Source organism: Chamaea fasciata, unplaced genomic scaffold (genome assembly GCF_029207755.1).
Source record: "Chamaea fasciata isolate MVZ Bird 193981 ecotype frontalis unplaced genomic scaffold, bChaFas1.0.hap1 SCAF_8, whole genome shotgun sequence".
NCBI classification, from domain to species: Eukaryota; Metazoa; Chordata; class Aves; order Passeriformes; family Sylviidae; genus Chamaea; species Chamaea fasciata.
In genome coordinates this window covers 23878277-23893569 of record NW_027094093.1, presented here as the reverse complement: position 1 = coordinate 23893569, position 15293 = coordinate 23878277, and the positions used below count along the sequence as shown (strand labels likewise).

The window sequence follows — 15293 nt, the reverse complement described above, 5'->3', positions numbered from 1 at the left end:
CTGCAGCTCCCGGCATGCAGCGGAGACGCCGCACACCGGCACCATGGCGGCGGCGCGAGGAGGATTGCGGGGTAACGGCGGGCGGGTGGGCAGGAGCAGGGGGCAACCCCGGGGCGGGGGGACGGGACCGTTCCATCACCACCCTCACAGCACGACTCCGTGCCTTCGGCACGCGCGCCCCTAGACGCAACCCCCCGCCCCGCCCCCCTGAGGAGAGGGCCTAGGGCCACGCCCCCGCTGCGCTTGGCCGCGCCCCGGGCTCAAGCCCCGCCTTTGAGCGCCCCCTGGCGGAAGGGCAGGGCCTATGGCAGGGGGATGAGGATGGACAGGGAAACGGGCAGGGAAAAGGGCGGGTTGAGGGCAGGGACAGGAGCTTCAGGCAGCTCGGGCTGCCCCCCCACACACACTTTATGTCCACCCCTCCCTCATGCTTCTCTCCCCGCAGGACTGCTGGCGGCAGCAAGACCTTCAGCGTGTCCTGCCAAGGCCTGGGGGCCGCCTGACCCCCGGGGGACACGGCTCTTTGGGTGGAGCTGCCACCGGCCGGGGGGACAACGGGCTGGTCAGGAGCCTGGCAGCGGAGGGCTCCCCGAGGGGGTAGAGTACATCCCCACACGCAAGAAGGGCAAGAACCCGATGAAGCCGGTAGGAGTGGCCTGGTGAGTGGCTCAGGTGGTGGGAGGTCAGCGCTGGGAGGCTGCGCTGCTCTATGGGGCCCGGGGTGGAACAGAGGCCTTGGGAGTCTGTAGCATTGATCAGGACATGTCCATGCAGCCCCAGCGTGGCACAGCACCCTTGTTTCCCCACCCACTCCCTCCATCTTCTTGACTGCTGGCTGTCCTGCAGGGCCATTGGATTGCCTTCCGGCATCATCCTCTTCCTCCTGGTCAAACGGCAAGTGGACAAAAACCGCCTTGAGCAGCTCAAAATCCGCCGAACAATGATGGAAGCCAACCAGGGCGAGTATGATTCGGAGCGATACAGCAGGGTGGTCAGGGGAGCATAGCCAAGCTGCCCCCCAGCCCCAGGCTGTCACTGCAGCACCTCGGAGGGACTGGCCAAGAGGACACCAGCCCCATGGAACACATGACATGGCATCTGCCCTGTCTGTCCAGACAATGAAGTGGTTGTGGTGCTGAATAGGGACAAATAAAGTGAAACAGCTCAGTGCCACTGTGGTTGCTCCCTCAATGCTCAGCTCCAGGCTCTGCCTACCTCAGCAGTGGGGGGGTCTCAGTTCTTCTGCAGCCGGGCTTCTGCCCACAACAGCAGGGCCTACAGGCAGGGGAGGGAGACCAGGCCTGGAACAGTTTGACCTTGGTTTTCCCATCCCAAAGCAGTGTTTGTGCCGCAGCCCCCACTGAGGCTGCCCACAGGTTTTTTGAGGGAGTTGCCACACCAGTAAGACTGGGACCATCTGGAAAACTGAAGTGTTTTATTTAGCAAGTGCAACTTTGCCCACATCTGTGGCTGCAGGGCCTCTGCAATGTGAGCTCTGCCACAGAGGTCCCAGCTGCCCCCTGCCCACACCGGGCACAGCCACAGCTCGGGGAGGGGGCATGACCAAAGCCACATTTAAGGCACAGAGTGAATGACACCAACTGTTCTCTGCCAAAATATCCCAACATGATCCCAGCAGCCGCTGCCAGCTCCCTGTGCCCAGGCACGGCTGTGACATTCCATTGCCAGCCCAATGCCATTGGCACAGCCTTGGTAAGCGGCGCCAAAGCTGGACTAAACTGCCTAAACACTGGCAGCCAGTCCCCCCCCACTGCCCTCAGAGGCTTGTTGGGGGATGATCAAGGGAAGCCCTTTCCTTAGCAGCCTACAGGTAGGAATGCCAAAGCATTAAGAGTCACAGTAAGCGGACTATCCTGTACAGAGACCAGAGGAGAGGTGAGGAGCAGCTAGAGATGGACAGGAGGGGTCCCAGGGCTAATCCCGGCCCACTATCTGCAGGATGAAGGTGAAGATGTAGATGATGTCAGTGTAGATGGTGAGGGCACCATAGATATACTCCTCTGGGCTAAGTGTGTTCTTCCTGTTCCCCAGCACAAGTTGGGTGTCATAGGCAAGGAACTGCAGGGACAGAGAGTGTCAGGCAAGGACCAAGGGGGAATTCCTCCCTCCCCAGTCCCTGCCTGACACCCTCTGCCCACTCCATCTGTCAGCTCACCAGTGTGAATGCGATGGCCCCGATGGCTGCGTACAGCATGTGGAGCCAGGGGACCTGCACGAGAAGGGAACACGAGCAGCGTGAGCCGGGGTGCTGGCAGGCAGCAGGCAAGGCAGGGCAGGTCCTGCCCACACCTGGCTCTTGAGGAGCTGCTGCTGATGCCAACGCACCCTCGCCCTGCAGGCAAGCTGCTTTCCAAGGCTGGGACCACACCCTGCTTCCCAGCAAAGGGACCACCCAAACCTCCTGCCTACACCAGCCCTGGGGACACCCAACCAGGAATAGCCAAGGCACCCCACAGCCCCTCTGTCCTCCCCACTCACATATTTGAAGGAGAGGACGATGGCAGTGATGATCCCGGTCACCATGACCACAATGCCCAGCACGCAGAATAGCCCCGGACATGATGTAAAATCAACCTGATGGGGACACACACGCGTATGTCACAGGAGAGCCCAGGGTGTCCCCACTGACCAGCTCCCCTCACCTGGCCCACAGAGGGCAGGGTAAGGCAGGGCTCATCCCTCTCCTTGCCTTGGTCTGGAAGCAGAAGATGGTCACAACGATGGCCACAATGGCGGTGATGAGCATGGCAATCAGGACAGCTTTTGTCTGGTACATGCTACAAAGAAAGTCACTTCACACTTCAGTATCCTCCTGCCAGAGGGGTGTTGGAGACCCTCCCCCACAGCCCCAGTCCTGGACAGGAACTTCACAGACCCTGAGCCCAAGGGACTGGAGCATCCCCTGACTCCTGGCAGCCTCTCAGTTGAGCTGGCTGCATTGTGGAGGACAGGAGGGACCCCAGATCCTATACCTGCAGGATCCCCAGGGCGTACCTGGCAATCGTGCCTGTCATCAGCCCCATGGCCAGCGTCTGTGGGAGAGAAGGGTGAGCTCAGTGGGCTGCCCACCTGCCCACATGTCCTCCTATCCCTCCCAGCCCACCTGGGGAGCTGGGGTGCCATGGAGGCACCACCAGGACCCCTTGCCAGTCCCAGCTCACTCACAAAGATGCTCAGCAGGATAATATTCCAGGGGAAGCGTCTCCTGAGGATGAAACAGGAGAGAGGTAAGCTAGTGACAGCAAACATCTGGTCTCCCCCTGGTCCCCCCTCACCCAGGGGCAGCCCCAGGCAGAAACCTATCTTGATGCTCTGGAGACACCCCCCATACCCACACACCCCACCCTGGGGATCCTAGAGACTCACCGGGGACCCTGGCAGCAAGCCAGCACCAGGTAGGTCACCAGGAACACAGCACTGCAAGGAAAGACAGCAGGTGTCAGCCCCACACCAGGATCAACCCCTGGGCTGGGAGGCTGTGGATGTGGAGGCACAAGCGGAGGGGGCGTGAGCCCCTACTCACTATGAGGCGTAGTAGACGGCAGGATTCCTCTGGACGAAGGAGCGGACAGGGTGGCTGCAGGACAGGAGGGAGAAGTGTGAGGGAGAGGAGTCGGCAGCAGCTGTCCCCTGTGAACACCCTGCAAGGAACTTAGGCTCCCCTCTTTTTCAGGACAAAGCTAAGGAGGAACCCTCTACTCACACAAAGGTGAACACAGAGATAATTCCCACTGTCACCAGGAGCTGCAGGGAGATGATGGCATAGACCTGCAAGAGACAGAGGGGTCAGCACTTGGCCCCCCACCCTGACACGTACCCCTAGCCCCTTAAGACTCACCTTGCGGATGAAGGTGTGCCGGATTTTCCTATCATCCCAGTCAACTGACTGGAAGGGAGAGCCATCCCCAAGGCCGTTGTCACCTGTGGTGGTGGACACCCGTGAGCACTAGGGTCAGCCATGCAGCCTCTCACAGCACCCCAGTTTCCAGTGCCCTCCTCCAAACAAACCAAGGTGCCCCACTTACCAAACCGCATAGGCATGGTGGGCATGGCCATGCCCGGATGAGGGTACCCCCCTGATGCCGGATACCCCCCTGGCTGTGCATACCCCGGCCCCGCAGGGTATCCCCCTGGCTGCGGGTACCCCCCGGCATAGTGGGGGGGCTGGGGGTACCCCCCAGGGGGCGGGGGGTAGAGGGGGTTCCTGTCATCGTAGGGCGGGGGTGCGCTGGGCTGCGACATGCCGGTTCCCTGCGTCTCCCACGGGCACCTGGAGGGGACAGAAGACGTGGGGCTTCAGCAGAGGTCCCCTCCCCAGGTAGGACCTGTTCTTGGTGAGTGAAGCCACAGGTGCAGGGACAGAGGGGGCTGTGCAGCCACAGAACCTTCCCCTCCCACTTTAATAGCGGCTCCTAATTAGTAAGGACAAGTTGGCCTCAACGCCAGTAGGTCAATAACAGATGAGGGATGTCCCCGCTGTCCCTTGGCTGGGGCCACCCGCATTCCTGTGCCCTGAGTCCCCAGCACCTGCGTCAGTGGGCAGCCGCGGGCAGGGCACAGCCACGCGCTGACTCAAGCTGCGTCGAGGATGTGACCTTTTCAGAAGGGATCTGACCTCTCTGGTCTTTGAAGCTCACCCTGACATTGCCAGGGAGGAAGGAGCAGCAGCCCTGGCTGGTCTGTGGCTCCTGGTGATGCCTTAAATTTTAGCTTTCGTGATTTCCAGATTCTGTGCTGCCTAGGGGTGTAGTTCTGAGCCTCATATTAAGTGCTAGTGAGCTCTCTTCACAGAGTAGGTAGACAAAACAAATCCTTTTCCTGCTGAAGACCAAGGACAAGGAGTACAACTTTCAGGCCCAAAAGCAAAAACAACAGTGGATCCAAGAGAGAAACAAGAAGGATGAGACCTCACAACCTGAAGCTGTAATTGGACAATTAAACCCCAATATGCAAACGGACCAAAACTTATAAAAGTGTGAGACCTCGTGACTGGTCATCCATTTTGTGACCATTCTAAGTCCACCTTGGGTGTAGCCCTGGTCAGGCTCTTGTCCTGCCTGAGGTGTACTCTAAAGGTCTTTCAATAAATATCTACTTTATTCTCTGTCTCTGTCCAGTCTCTACTTCAGGTCAGCCTTCCCAAGGCATCACTGGCAGCACCACACTGAGGACAAATGGCATCACCCTGCCAACTGCCTGGGATGGAAACACAGGGTCTGATCCTCATCACAGTCACGCAGATCCCACTGCCGCCCCTTTGTCAGGGGTGTCCCCCACCAAACAGCCACATGTGTAACACAGGGGCTCTGGAAATCCTGAGTCCCCTCAGGGAGTTATAAAGGGAAGTGACACCCACATCACCTCTACAGGAGATGGCCTCTTCCTTGGTGAGTGGAGTTGGGACCCCCTTGGGGCAAAGCTCCCCTCCTCGGCCACACCAGGCCCCCTCACAGAGCCCCCGGCAGCTGTGAGCAGGCAGCCCGGGCTCAGGGCCAGCTGGGCTTGGTCCCAGCAGGAGGAGAAGGAAAGCAGGATCTCCAAGGCCAGGAAAACAAGAGCGCTGCCAGTAGACAGTGCCAGGCCTTTACCCACCTCCCACTGCCTCAGCACTGGCACCCCAGACCCCAGGAAGGTGCCAGGACCCCCACAGTCCTCCTGCCTGCAGCAGCGATGTGATCTTGGGACCATCCCAGGGAAGGAACCAGGATCTGATCCTAACGAGAACCAGGCTGGGAGGGGATTGGGCACTTCCTCCTGTGTGACGCCAGTGCTTCCCGCAGCTGGGCTGGACAGGCACACCCATGCCAGCCATGCTGGGCTGGGGGAAGCAGTCCCGTGTCTGTCCCTCCATCCCTCCTGCCATCCAACTGTGCCAGCCACGGCAGAGCTGTCACAGTCGCCCTGCCCCTCATCATCGTGATGACGACAGCGCCAAAAATAAATAACCGGCGTGGCAGTGACCACATGAAGAGGAAGTTCACTTTCTCCACACTGTGGTTTCCCAGAAAGCACACGGTACCCCCTGGTACCACCTCATCTGTGGGGCCAGGGAAGGGCCCAAAATAGGACCTTGACCATAGAAAGTCTCTGTGAGTGACACTCAAGTTACAGGGTCCCAGGAGGGAACCCAGGTGTCTGGGGAAAGTGAGCTGTATCTGGCCAGCACAAGATCATCAGCGGGGTCCTACCCTGTGCCCATGACCAGCACCTTGCAACTCCTCCAGCCCCTCCTATTCCCACCCCATTGGGGTAGCCTTAGGCACACGGAAGGAACCAGCCTGACGGGTCCCAGCAGCTGCCACACCCAGGGAAGCAGGCAGCTAAACCCTCGTAGGTCCATGGCACTGCACGGTCCTGAAACCGAGGTCACCAGTTAGATGGTAGATGGCAACCCGGGGCCAGCTCAGTGGCCCCAGCATGACACGGTCCCTGGGGACAGGGTGCTACTCTGCTCTGGCACCGTGACTCAGCACAGATAAGGCATATGCAGCAGGCACACGGGACACTGGCAACCATCATCCCTTTCACAATCCCACGGGTAGCCCAGGGTCGTGTCCCCACCATCGGCCCTGGCATTCCTGCCAGGCTCAGGCCCTTGCCACCAGCTCCACAGGTTCCCAGGGGCAACACAACCACCTTAGGAGGGGATCATGGTTTGGGGTGGGGGACAGAGCTCACCACACTCAGGCTTCCTGAGAAAACACCTCACTCCTGAAGAACCTGGAAGCTCCCACCAGTGCAGCAAGGGTTGGTACAACACAGCCTAGTACGGCACAGCGCAGAGTGGCACAGCCTGGTACACTACAGCAGGGCACAGCTGCCTCCTGCAGCACAGCACGGCTCAGTACAGCACAACCCAACGCAGCACAGCACGGCACAACTTGTCCCGGCCCAGCCTAGGCCAGCCCTGCTCAGCTCACACGAGCGGGTCAGTACGGCCCACCCAGGTCAGACGTCCCCGTTGCTCCACTCCACTCACACACGACACAAACACCTGAGGTTCAGGTCCCACATCCCTGCCCCTCTGCAAGCTCTCTCCCGGGGGCACAGACATGGGACAGAGGCGTCCTCCAGTGCCCCAGTCCCGGCGCCCCCACACTACCCAGTGCTGGTCCCCACGCACCCCTACACCTTGCAGGGCACAAACCCGTGCCCATCCCTCCCAAGACATCCCACGGGGTCCGTTGAGGACACCCTCCACAGCACAAGTGCCGCTGCCTTCCCACGGACCACCCCGCACCACGCCCCGATTCCCCGCCACGCCATCGCGTGGGGTCCGGAAAACAGCACCAGCGCCACAGAGGGACCCCGCGCCTAGAGTCCTGTCCTCCGCGTCCCTGCTCGCGGGACCGCGCTCCGTCCCCACCCCTCCCACCGCCGGACCCCAACTCGACGTGCCCTCACCCACTCCGGTGACGGGCGAGCGGGGGGTCGCAGCCCATCCCCGCTGTTTAGCGACCGGCCGCCCTCCCTCGCCAAGTCCCCGTCGGCCTCCGGGACGTTGGGGAGATCGCTGGGACAGCCCCTCGCCGGCTGTGGCACCGGAGGGCGCAGGGTCAGGGGGGTGGGGGGACGAAGCGGGCGGAGGGGAGTCGAGAGAACGAGGGGGACCCGCCGGGGGACTCAGGCGGGACTCGGGAACGGCGGGGGGCGCGGAGCGGGGCGGGGTACCCTACCTGCTGCGCGCTGCTCCGCCGGGCTGCGGCCGCGACCAGACGGGACGAGCCGGGACGGGTCGGACGGGGCGGGAAGACGGGGCGGGGGCAGCCACTGCACACCGCGCCCCCCCGCGGCAGCTCAGCGCCCTGCAGGCGGGACGGCCGGTGACTGGGAGCAGGGTGCGCTCTCCCGCCTGTTGATCCCCGGGACGGACCTCTCCGACCCTCGCCCGGCCCCCCGGGACTTCCTTCCCGCCGGCTCTGACGTCACTCAGGGACCCCCTTCCTCAGGCGGTGACGTCAGCGGGGGGGGACACCCCTCGCAGCGGCGGGGGGGGAATCCCCTCCTCTCGGCGGGTGACGCGAGCGCTGTGCCGAGCGTGTCCCCCCTCCCCGCTCCCGGTGCCGCGGCGGCGGGGCCGGCAGGGGGCGCGGCGCGGTGCGGCGGGCGCGTGACGCCGGTTGGCGGCATGGCCGCGGGGCCCGGCGGGGCGGTGGCGGCGGCAGCGGCCGGGGCGCGCGGGCTCGGGGCCGCCTGCCTGCGCCTCCTCCGCCGCGCCCGCCGCGCCGCCGCCGCGCTCATGGCCTTCGCCGCCCCGCTGCTGTTCCGCCTGGGGTGAGTGAGCGAGCGAGTGAAAGAGCGAGCGTTCGCCGCTGCGGGACCCCCCGCAGGGAGGCAGCCGCCGCCGTCCGCCTTTGTGCTGCCGCCGGGTGGGAGGGCCCACCACCCATCCCCTGCTTGTGCGGAGCCGCCCGGGAAGGAAGCTGCGGCCGCGCCGGCACGGAGAGACCGGGCTGGGGCTCAGCCCCCTCCGGCCGGAGAAGTGGGGGCGGCCGGTGCTAGTCCGGCCGCCGGGGCCGGGGATCAGCCACCGGCTCCCCCCGCGCGGTGCCGGTCACCCTCCCGTGCGGGGCGCCCTCTCTCGGGTGTGTGCCCCGGTGCCCCGGCCGTGGTCAGGCTACCCGGTGCTGGTAGGAGCCCCCGCTCCCCGGTTTTGGGCTCCCACCGCCACAGACGCAGGGGACTCCCGGCTGCTGCAGGGATCGCTCCCGGTGTGCCATCCAGGGGTGTCCTCGGCCGGGAATGGACTTTGAAACCCGGGACTTTACGTGTCCGTCATTGCACCATTCCCCGTCTCGTTCCAAATCGCTGCTGTGCAAACGGAGAGGTCTTTTCCACCCCCACATGCACGGGGACATTTCTTGCCTCCCTCTTCCTCCGCCCATTCTCTTCCCTGCTGCCCTATACAATGGCAAGCTTGGACATGTGTCCCCCGGAAAATGGGGAGGAATAGCCAGCTCCAGCCGCTCCTGGTGAGCACCCTGCAGCAATGCTCCCCCAGTCCTTGCTGCTCGAAGCAACTGGAGGGTTGCCTGCTTGGGGAACCAGTCCTGCCCTCACTGTGCATCTGGGATATGGGGTACACGCACACCACCTCTATCCCCCCTGGAATGTGAAAGTGGCCCTGTATATGTTCCCTGTGGGCGTCGCAGCCTCGGCAGTAGCCCCCTTCCCACGTGGGGTCCTTAGGGGAACTGGGGTTTAATGCCTAGGGGTGTCTACCCTCCCTAGGTACAGCCTGTACGCCCGCACACGCCTGGGCTACCTCTTCTACCAGCGGCAAGTGAAGAAGGCCCGGGAGCGGTATCCACACGGCCACTCCGTGCCCCAGCCCTGCTGCTTCCCTGGTGAGTCCTGGTGAGCCCCTCCCACACACGGCCCTGCCGTGTCCCCCAGCATTGGCACTCTGAGGTGGGGAGGGGTTGCCATCACCGAATTGCTCAAAGCATGTTTAACTAAGAATTTGATGTACTATGTGGGGAGTTTGGCCTGGACTCCCCTTTTCCAGACAGGGGGGTCATGCCCTGATTCTGTCTGTTCTGCCCCAGGGGTGAAAATCCTGCCCATTCCTGTGCTCTCCAACAACTACAGCTACCTGGTCATCGACACTGGGTCCAGCCAAGCAGCTGTCATTGACCCCTCTGACCCACTGGCTGTACAGGTGAGACCCCCACAACCACTCTGACCTCGTGTTTGGCTGTCTCCAGGTGAGGGGGTGGCATGTCTCTATTATTTTGGGGTTAAAGGGGAGCAATCTGCCCCTGATCTGCAGCCCTTAGTGCCCAAGGCAAGATTGGAGCATGACAGGAGAGCTGGAGGAGACAGGGTTTAGGGGGAAACTGGTACTTGGCTTCTCTGTCCCCCCTAATCTCTCTGTCCATATTTCCTCCCCGTTCCCAGGCTGCCATTGAAGAAGAGGGGGTGATACTGGAGGCCATATTCTGCACACACAAACACTGGTAAGGGGCAAGAGCTGGCCCTGGAAGGGTTGGTAGCTGCTGTGAAGGTTGCCCCACCTGAGGTGACCCCTAGCCCTGTCCCGTTTAGTGGGGAGAGTATGGGGGGGTATATTTAGGGTCTGTGACCTCCCTGTCTTGCAGGGACCACAGTGGAGGGAACGAGGCTCTCCGCCAGAAGCACAACTCCTGCAAGGTGTATGGCAGCGCTCTTGATGCCATCCCACAGCTCACCAAGTAAGTCCTGCACCCCCTTAGTACCCCTGTAAATTTGGGGGCAGCTTCATTCCCGACCACCACTGTCTGCAGCACTCACCCACCAGTCCATCACCCCAGTACCATGTCGGGCATGTCCTGACACCAGTGTGTGGGAAGGGTTGCCAGGGGAAGTGTGTATTTTGAGGTGCTGGGGTTGGGGGCAGCACTCTGACAGTGCCCCCTGTTTCCTGCACAGCCCACTTGCAGACAGGGAGAAGGTGAGTGTGGGCAGCCTGACCTTCGAGGCGCTCGCCACACCTGGCCACACTGTGGGCCACATGGTGTATGTGCTGGACGGGGGCCCCTTTGGCAGCCCTTCCTGCCTCTTCTCTGGGGATCTCCTCTTCCTTGCTGGCTGTGGTGAGTGCACCCAACCCCAGACAGGGGGACAGGGTGTTGGGGAGTCATCCCATTCTGGGATGGGCTTAGGGGTAGCCCTAGACCCCCCCATGACAGGTGGTTGTATGGGGGTCCAGGCAGGCCGTTTGAGGGCTCCCCTGAGACCATGCTTGCTTCCCTGGACGTGGCCATGGGCTTGGGCGAGGACACGCTACTTTGGCCAGGTGAGTGGCCACAACAGCAGGGCAGAGCTGCTGGTGTCCCCCTAGTCCCCACTGCCAAGATAGAGAGCTGGGTGGGGGTGATGCCAAGGGCTGTGTATGGGGGTCCACAGGCCATGAATATGCACTGGAGTGCCTGACCTTCGCCAGCCTTCTGGAGCTGGACAATTCCGCACTGGAGCAGAAGCTGCAGTGGGCAGTGCAGCAACGCCAGGAGAAGAGGAGCACGGTGAGACATGGGGGTTCCTGCATGCAGCACCCACCACCCCAACCCCTCACGGGGTTCCCTTGGCAGGGATGCTGCACCCCAACACCCTCTTGCATGGTGGGTGCCATAGGGGCAGGGGGTGCTGGGGGCATTCCCAGGTCCCTGCTGGGGGTGCTCCCTCCAGCAGGGAAGCTGAACAGCTGCCCCCACAGTGCCCCTCCACGCTGGGGGAAGAGCAGACCTACAACCCCTTCCTGCGGACCCACCGGCCAGAGCTGCAGGAGGCACTGGGACTGTGGCAGGACGGGGGAGAGGACCCCGACGCCTTTCGTGCCCGTGTCCTCAAGGAGGTGCGGAGGCGCAAGGATCTCTACCAAGCCACCTAGACCCCGCCTCCCCGGATCCCCCCTTTCCACGGGGCCGGGTGGCCCAAGACTGTGTGGTTTGTTTTGCTGTGAATCTCCCTCCTGGAGTGCGGGCTTGGGGGAGGGGGAAGAGTGGACACCCCCTTAAGTGAACACCCCATAAGTGATCCCTGCCTTTGCTCCCTCGTACTTGGGGGTCACCAGCTGTCACGTAGAAGCACCTCAATCCCCGCTCAAGGGATCTGTAGCCCCCTGCCTCACTGCTGGGGCTATAGGAATGGCACCAAGGGCTTTTACTACAATCCTCCCCCCCCCGCCCCCTCGTTTTTCTGGGAGTCTCCAATTTCCCCTCCACCACCACCACCATTCAGCCCCCTCCTCTTATGCCCCCAGTGTTGTGCATCTCATTTGTGGGGACTGGGATGGAGCCAGCAAGGGGAGGCGGGCCAGTAATACTACCTCCAGGCAAGGGGCTCCTCTCCAGCACCCCACCCTTGATGCCGGAGCCCCCCTGTACATACACACACACACACACTGGGACGGGGCCGTAGGGTGCTGCTGGGGTGTGGGGGGTGCTGCTTCACTGGGGATCGGAGCCACAATCATCCCCACCCCCCAAATAAAAGACTGGATCGATTTTACACCTGTTCGTCCCTTTCTCTCCTTGTCTGTGGAGACCCCCCGGCGCTAAACTCCGCGGTGGGGTGCGGCCCCTTTAAGGGGTGGGGCCAGGGCGTTACCCGGGAGACGGGGAGGCGTCCAGGGGCCCCGGGGTCGGTCAGTCAGGGCGGGGGCCCAGGGAGAGGACGGGGGGGCGACAAGGGCTGGGTGTCACTGCCCCCCACCAGGGTCACGTGTGGATACCGCGGTTCGGGGCAGTGGCGAGGAGCCACGCCGCCCCCTCACCTGAGGGTCCGGCAGCAGGAGCCCCCAGGCGAGGCATGGAGCCGCCCCCCGAGAGCGCACAGGAGACCCCGGCCATGGCGGACACTGCTGCCGAGTTCTTGAGCCTCATCGGTGCGTGCGCCCTCCAGCCTCCCCCTTGTCCCGCCATACCCCCTTGTCCCACCCCCTTGCCCGGTGAAAGGCGGGGGGGCACCGGGTCCGGCGGGAGGGGGATGGATAGTGAGGGGTAGAGCAGGATACAGGGTGAGGGGCTCGGCCCAGTCTGCAGGGGGGAACCGAGACAGGGAGGGGCACTGGGCAGGGGCGACAGCCACTCCGGGAGGGGGTGACCAGAGTGACCATCTCTTTGCAGTCACTGTCCCTCTGTGTCGGGGTCACCATCCCCCCGTGCAGAACTGAAAGAGCTGGAGTGGTGCCTGTTTGCTGAGACACTGGCAGTGGTGGCCGTGGGGGCCCCACCAAGGGACAAGGCAGAGGGCCAGTGGTGGATGGCAGCCCAGTGGGCACCCTACCAGCGGGAAGGTGAGCCGGTGCAGAGCTGCATCCTGGTGCAAACCAGGTTCCGAGGCAAGCAGGATGGTGTGCCTGCCTCCAGCACCCTCAAAGGTGAGCCCGGGTGGCTTTGGGGGGGTTCCTTCCTCCCCAGGGCTGGAACATCCCTGTCCACCAGCCCCCAGGGCTGGGAATGGGAACAGTGCCAACCGGATTGGTTGAGCATGGCTTTGCTCTACCAGCCTACATGACCTGGCAGATGGAGATCCTGGAGCAGGAAGAGCAGGAGTGCTTGGAGGTGACCGATATGTGGTGGCATGTCCCCTTCCCTGTGTCCTACCCGCTGCCCTGGGGTGTGCCCTGCAGTGGTGCCCCCTGCAAGGCCACTGTGGATAGTCTGGCGTCCCTTGTCATGCTTAGACTCTGGCTCTGCCCCACCAGCCTGGTCCCCATCCCCTCCTCTGGGTGGCAGCTGGGGTGGGGAGTTTCCCGCAATGCATCTGGAATGGTACCCCGACTGACAGCGGTGCTGGGAGAGTGCCACCTCAGAGGAGGGGTGCCATGGCCCTACCCTCCACCCCTCCCGCAGCTCAGACCACACCCCACAGTGAAGATGACCCATATTGTGAGCCACGAGCACGGGATGACTGTCACGAAGATCCTGCAGGTGGGAGAGGTGAGGTTGAGGGCAGAGTCACATCCTGGGAGGGGGCAGCACAGCTGGCCTGTCTCCCCAGGGGTGCCCCAGGCTCTGGGGGTTGCTGTTCCTGGGAATGCTGGAGCTGTGGCTGTCCCATGAGGTAGCTGGGTCTCTCTGCAGGCAGAGCCACAGAGCCTGGGCTTCTCCTACAGCCTGGCCAAGCTGCGGGGGCTGCTGCTGGAGGGTGCCAGCCTCCTGCTGCTGCGGCTGCTGGCACGCCGGCAGACAATGCCCCCCGACCTTGTCTTCCCAGCCATCAACACTGAGGGTGACCTCTGCACCTCCAGCTATGTGAGCCAGCAGTCAGGAAGGCCTGTGGGATCTGGGGGTGCACTGGGTCAGGTTGGGGATACCAGGGTGGGATGTGGGAAGTGGGAGTAGGCAGAATGTGCTTGACAGCATGGGGGTACACATGGGGATGGCACCTGGGGGCAGGGGTGACTCTGAGACAAAGCTGACTCCTGGTTGTACCACCCCCAGTCTTCCCTGGGCATCCAGCGGCAGGCGGTGGGCTCAGCAGAGACTGAGGTATTTGTGATCGAGGGAGCCGTGCACACCAGCACAGGCGCCTCCACTGTCTGGCATAGCAGCTTCCTCCCCAACGGGTAAGGGCAGGGGTCTGGTCAGAGGCACCCCAGCCCTGCCAGTCGGTGGGGACTTAGGGGCTCTTCCCCTCTCAGGCATTTGGCTCAGCTGATGCAGATTGGCTCCCCAGTGCTGATGCTTCTACAGGATGAGTCCATCCTCAGCAAGTCAGGTACTGAGCAGGGGAGGCTTGTGCCTCCCCCCAGCACAGGGAGCCCCTGCCCACTGTCTGGAAGTCCAGTGGGAACACCCTGCCCTGCCTTTCTGCTGCCAGGTAGGTTCAAGCCCCAGCTCCCTTTCCCCAAAGAGCCCCTGGACTGGGAGGAAGACATCCAGCTCTACTCCTGTTTCCTGGACAGGAAGGTAAGATGGGTGGACATGGGGACTAGGGGACATGGGCCTGTGCCAGTCTCCAGCAGGGTCTCCTCTGATGTGCCCAGGAGGCACATTGAGGGGGGCAGGCCGACCAATATCCTTCCTCACACCTTCTTAAGTGTGGGAAAGGACACAGGCTCCTGTCCCCCTCTCCCTGGCATAGTGCCCAGGGGTGAAATGAAATGTGTGTTCATGCCCACTTCACCCACCCTGTCCACCCCACTGCAGGATGAGCTGCAACTATCCCATGCTGCCTACCTCCAGCAGCACCCTGAGGTCTGGGCACTGCTGTCTGACTTCCTCCAGGCATTGTTCCTCCAGCAGCCACATGACCCCATCTCCTTTGCTGCGGAATTCTTCGCCTACCGGCAGCCCTTTGGGACCCCCTTTTCCTCCACTGGGGCTGCCAGCCCCCTCCCTAACTCCCCACCTGGCCAACCTCCAACTGACAGCAAATAAAGCAGCCAGCACTGCCTGTTCAGTCTTGTTTGCTTTGGGGAAACTGAGGCTCAGGGAGGGCAGGTGGAGCTGAGCTGTGTGCTAAAGCCCCACCATGCCTTCTGGGTGGGACCCTGTCCCCCTCCCAGCTGTTCTAGACCTTGCTTAGGGAGTGGGGGAGTGCTTGGAGCATACTGTGGAGAAGGGCCAGGTTCTCATCCCTGCACCTGCCACCACCCTACATGTTCCTGGGGGACACCCCTTGCCCACCTCCCTGTGGGGGACAGCCTGGCTGGCAGAAGGGTACCCCAGAAGGACAGCCAGTACTAACCAGGTACCTATGCATGGGAGCACCTGAGCTGCTCCCCCTTCCACCTCCACAACCATGAGGGTCCTGGGGATGGGGTGCCCCACTTTTGTTGGCACAGC

General features: G+C 62.6%; 3 protein-coding genes across 4 annotated transcripts; 2 read left to right on the top strand and 1 right to left on the bottom strand.

The window, feature by feature from the left end:
- Window positions 1-26: 26 nt before the first annotated feature.
- PNKD (PNKD metallo-beta-lactamase domain containing) lies at window positions 27-12003 on the top strand. 2 transcript variants are annotated; one of them, XM_066190174.1, is made up of 10 exons: window positions 27-71; window positions 446-659; window positions 9253-9368; window positions 9570-9682; window positions 9922-9980; window positions 10122-10214; window positions 10432-10595; window positions 10712-10798; window positions 10909-11024; window positions 11216-12003. In XM_066190174.1, the coding sequence occupies exons 1-10, from the start codon at window positions 44-46 to the stop codon at window positions 11387-11389; spliced, it is 1164 nt and encodes a 387-aa protein (XP_066046271.1). In that variant the 5' UTR covers window positions 27-43; the 3' UTR covers window positions 11390-12003. The 2 variants fall into 2 exon arrangements, with proteins under 2 accessions (XP_066046271.1, XP_066046270.1); XM_066190173.1 differs by lacking the exons at window positions 27-71; window positions 446-659 and adding an exon at window positions 8150-8295.
- TMBIM1 (transmembrane BAX inhibitor motif containing 1) lies at window positions 1419-7881 on the bottom strand. The gene is made up of 12 exons (XM_066190175.1): window positions 7698-7881; window positions 4047-4291; window positions 3860-3942; window positions 3725-3789; window positions 3545-3598; window positions 3388-3438; window positions 3187-3226; window positions 3016-3053; window positions 2711-2798; window positions 2500-2595; window positions 2177-2230; window positions 1419-2079 (listed from the first exon to the last, which is right to left on the bottom strand). The coding sequence occupies exons 2-12, from the start codon at window positions 4261-4263 to the stop codon at window positions 1936-1938; spliced, it is 930 nt and encodes a 309-aa protein (XP_066046272.1). The 5' UTR covers window positions 4264-4291; window positions 7698-7881; the 3' UTR covers window positions 1419-1935.
- A 189-nt stretch (window positions 12004-12192) lies between the features above and the next one.
- Window positions 12193-14885, top strand: CATIP (ciliogenesis associated TTC17 interacting protein). Its single transcript, XM_066190170.1, is given in 11 exon segments — window positions 12193-12385; window positions 12668-12880; window positions 13009-13071; window positions 13074-13134; window positions 13136-13154; window positions 13356-13442; window positions 13587-13757; window positions 13947-14071; window positions 14147-14223; window positions 14326-14414; window positions 14655-14885. Coding segments are annotated over 11 exon segments (1212 nt in total). The 5' UTR covers window positions 12193-12309.
- The last annotated feature ends 408 nt before the right edge of the window (window positions 14886-15293 follow it).

Coding starts and splice junctions, on each gene's coding strand:
- PNKD (XM_066190174.1), top strand. CDS start 44: ATGGCGGCGGCGCGAGGAGGATTGCGGG. Junction 10,596..10,711: donor CCTCTTCCTTGCTGGCTGTG/GTGAGTGCACCC, acceptor ATGGGGGTCCAG/GCAGGCCGTTTGAGGGCTCC. Junction 11,025..11,215: donor GCCAGGAGAAGAGGAGCACG/GTGAGACATGGG, acceptor CTGCCCCCACAG/TGCCCCTCCACGCTGGGGGA.
- TMBIM1 (XM_066190175.1), bottom strand. CDS start 4,263: ATGTCGCAGCCCAGCGCACCCCCGCCCTACGATGACAGGAACCCCCTC. Junction 3,439..3,544: donor GCCGTCTACTACGCCTCATA/GTGAGTAGGGGC, acceptor CTTTCCTTGCAG/TGCTGTGTTCCTGGTGACCT. Junction 2,799..3,015: donor ATGACAGGCACGATTGCCAG/GTACGCCCTGGG, acceptor CTTTCTTTGTAG/CATGTACCAGACAAAAGCTG.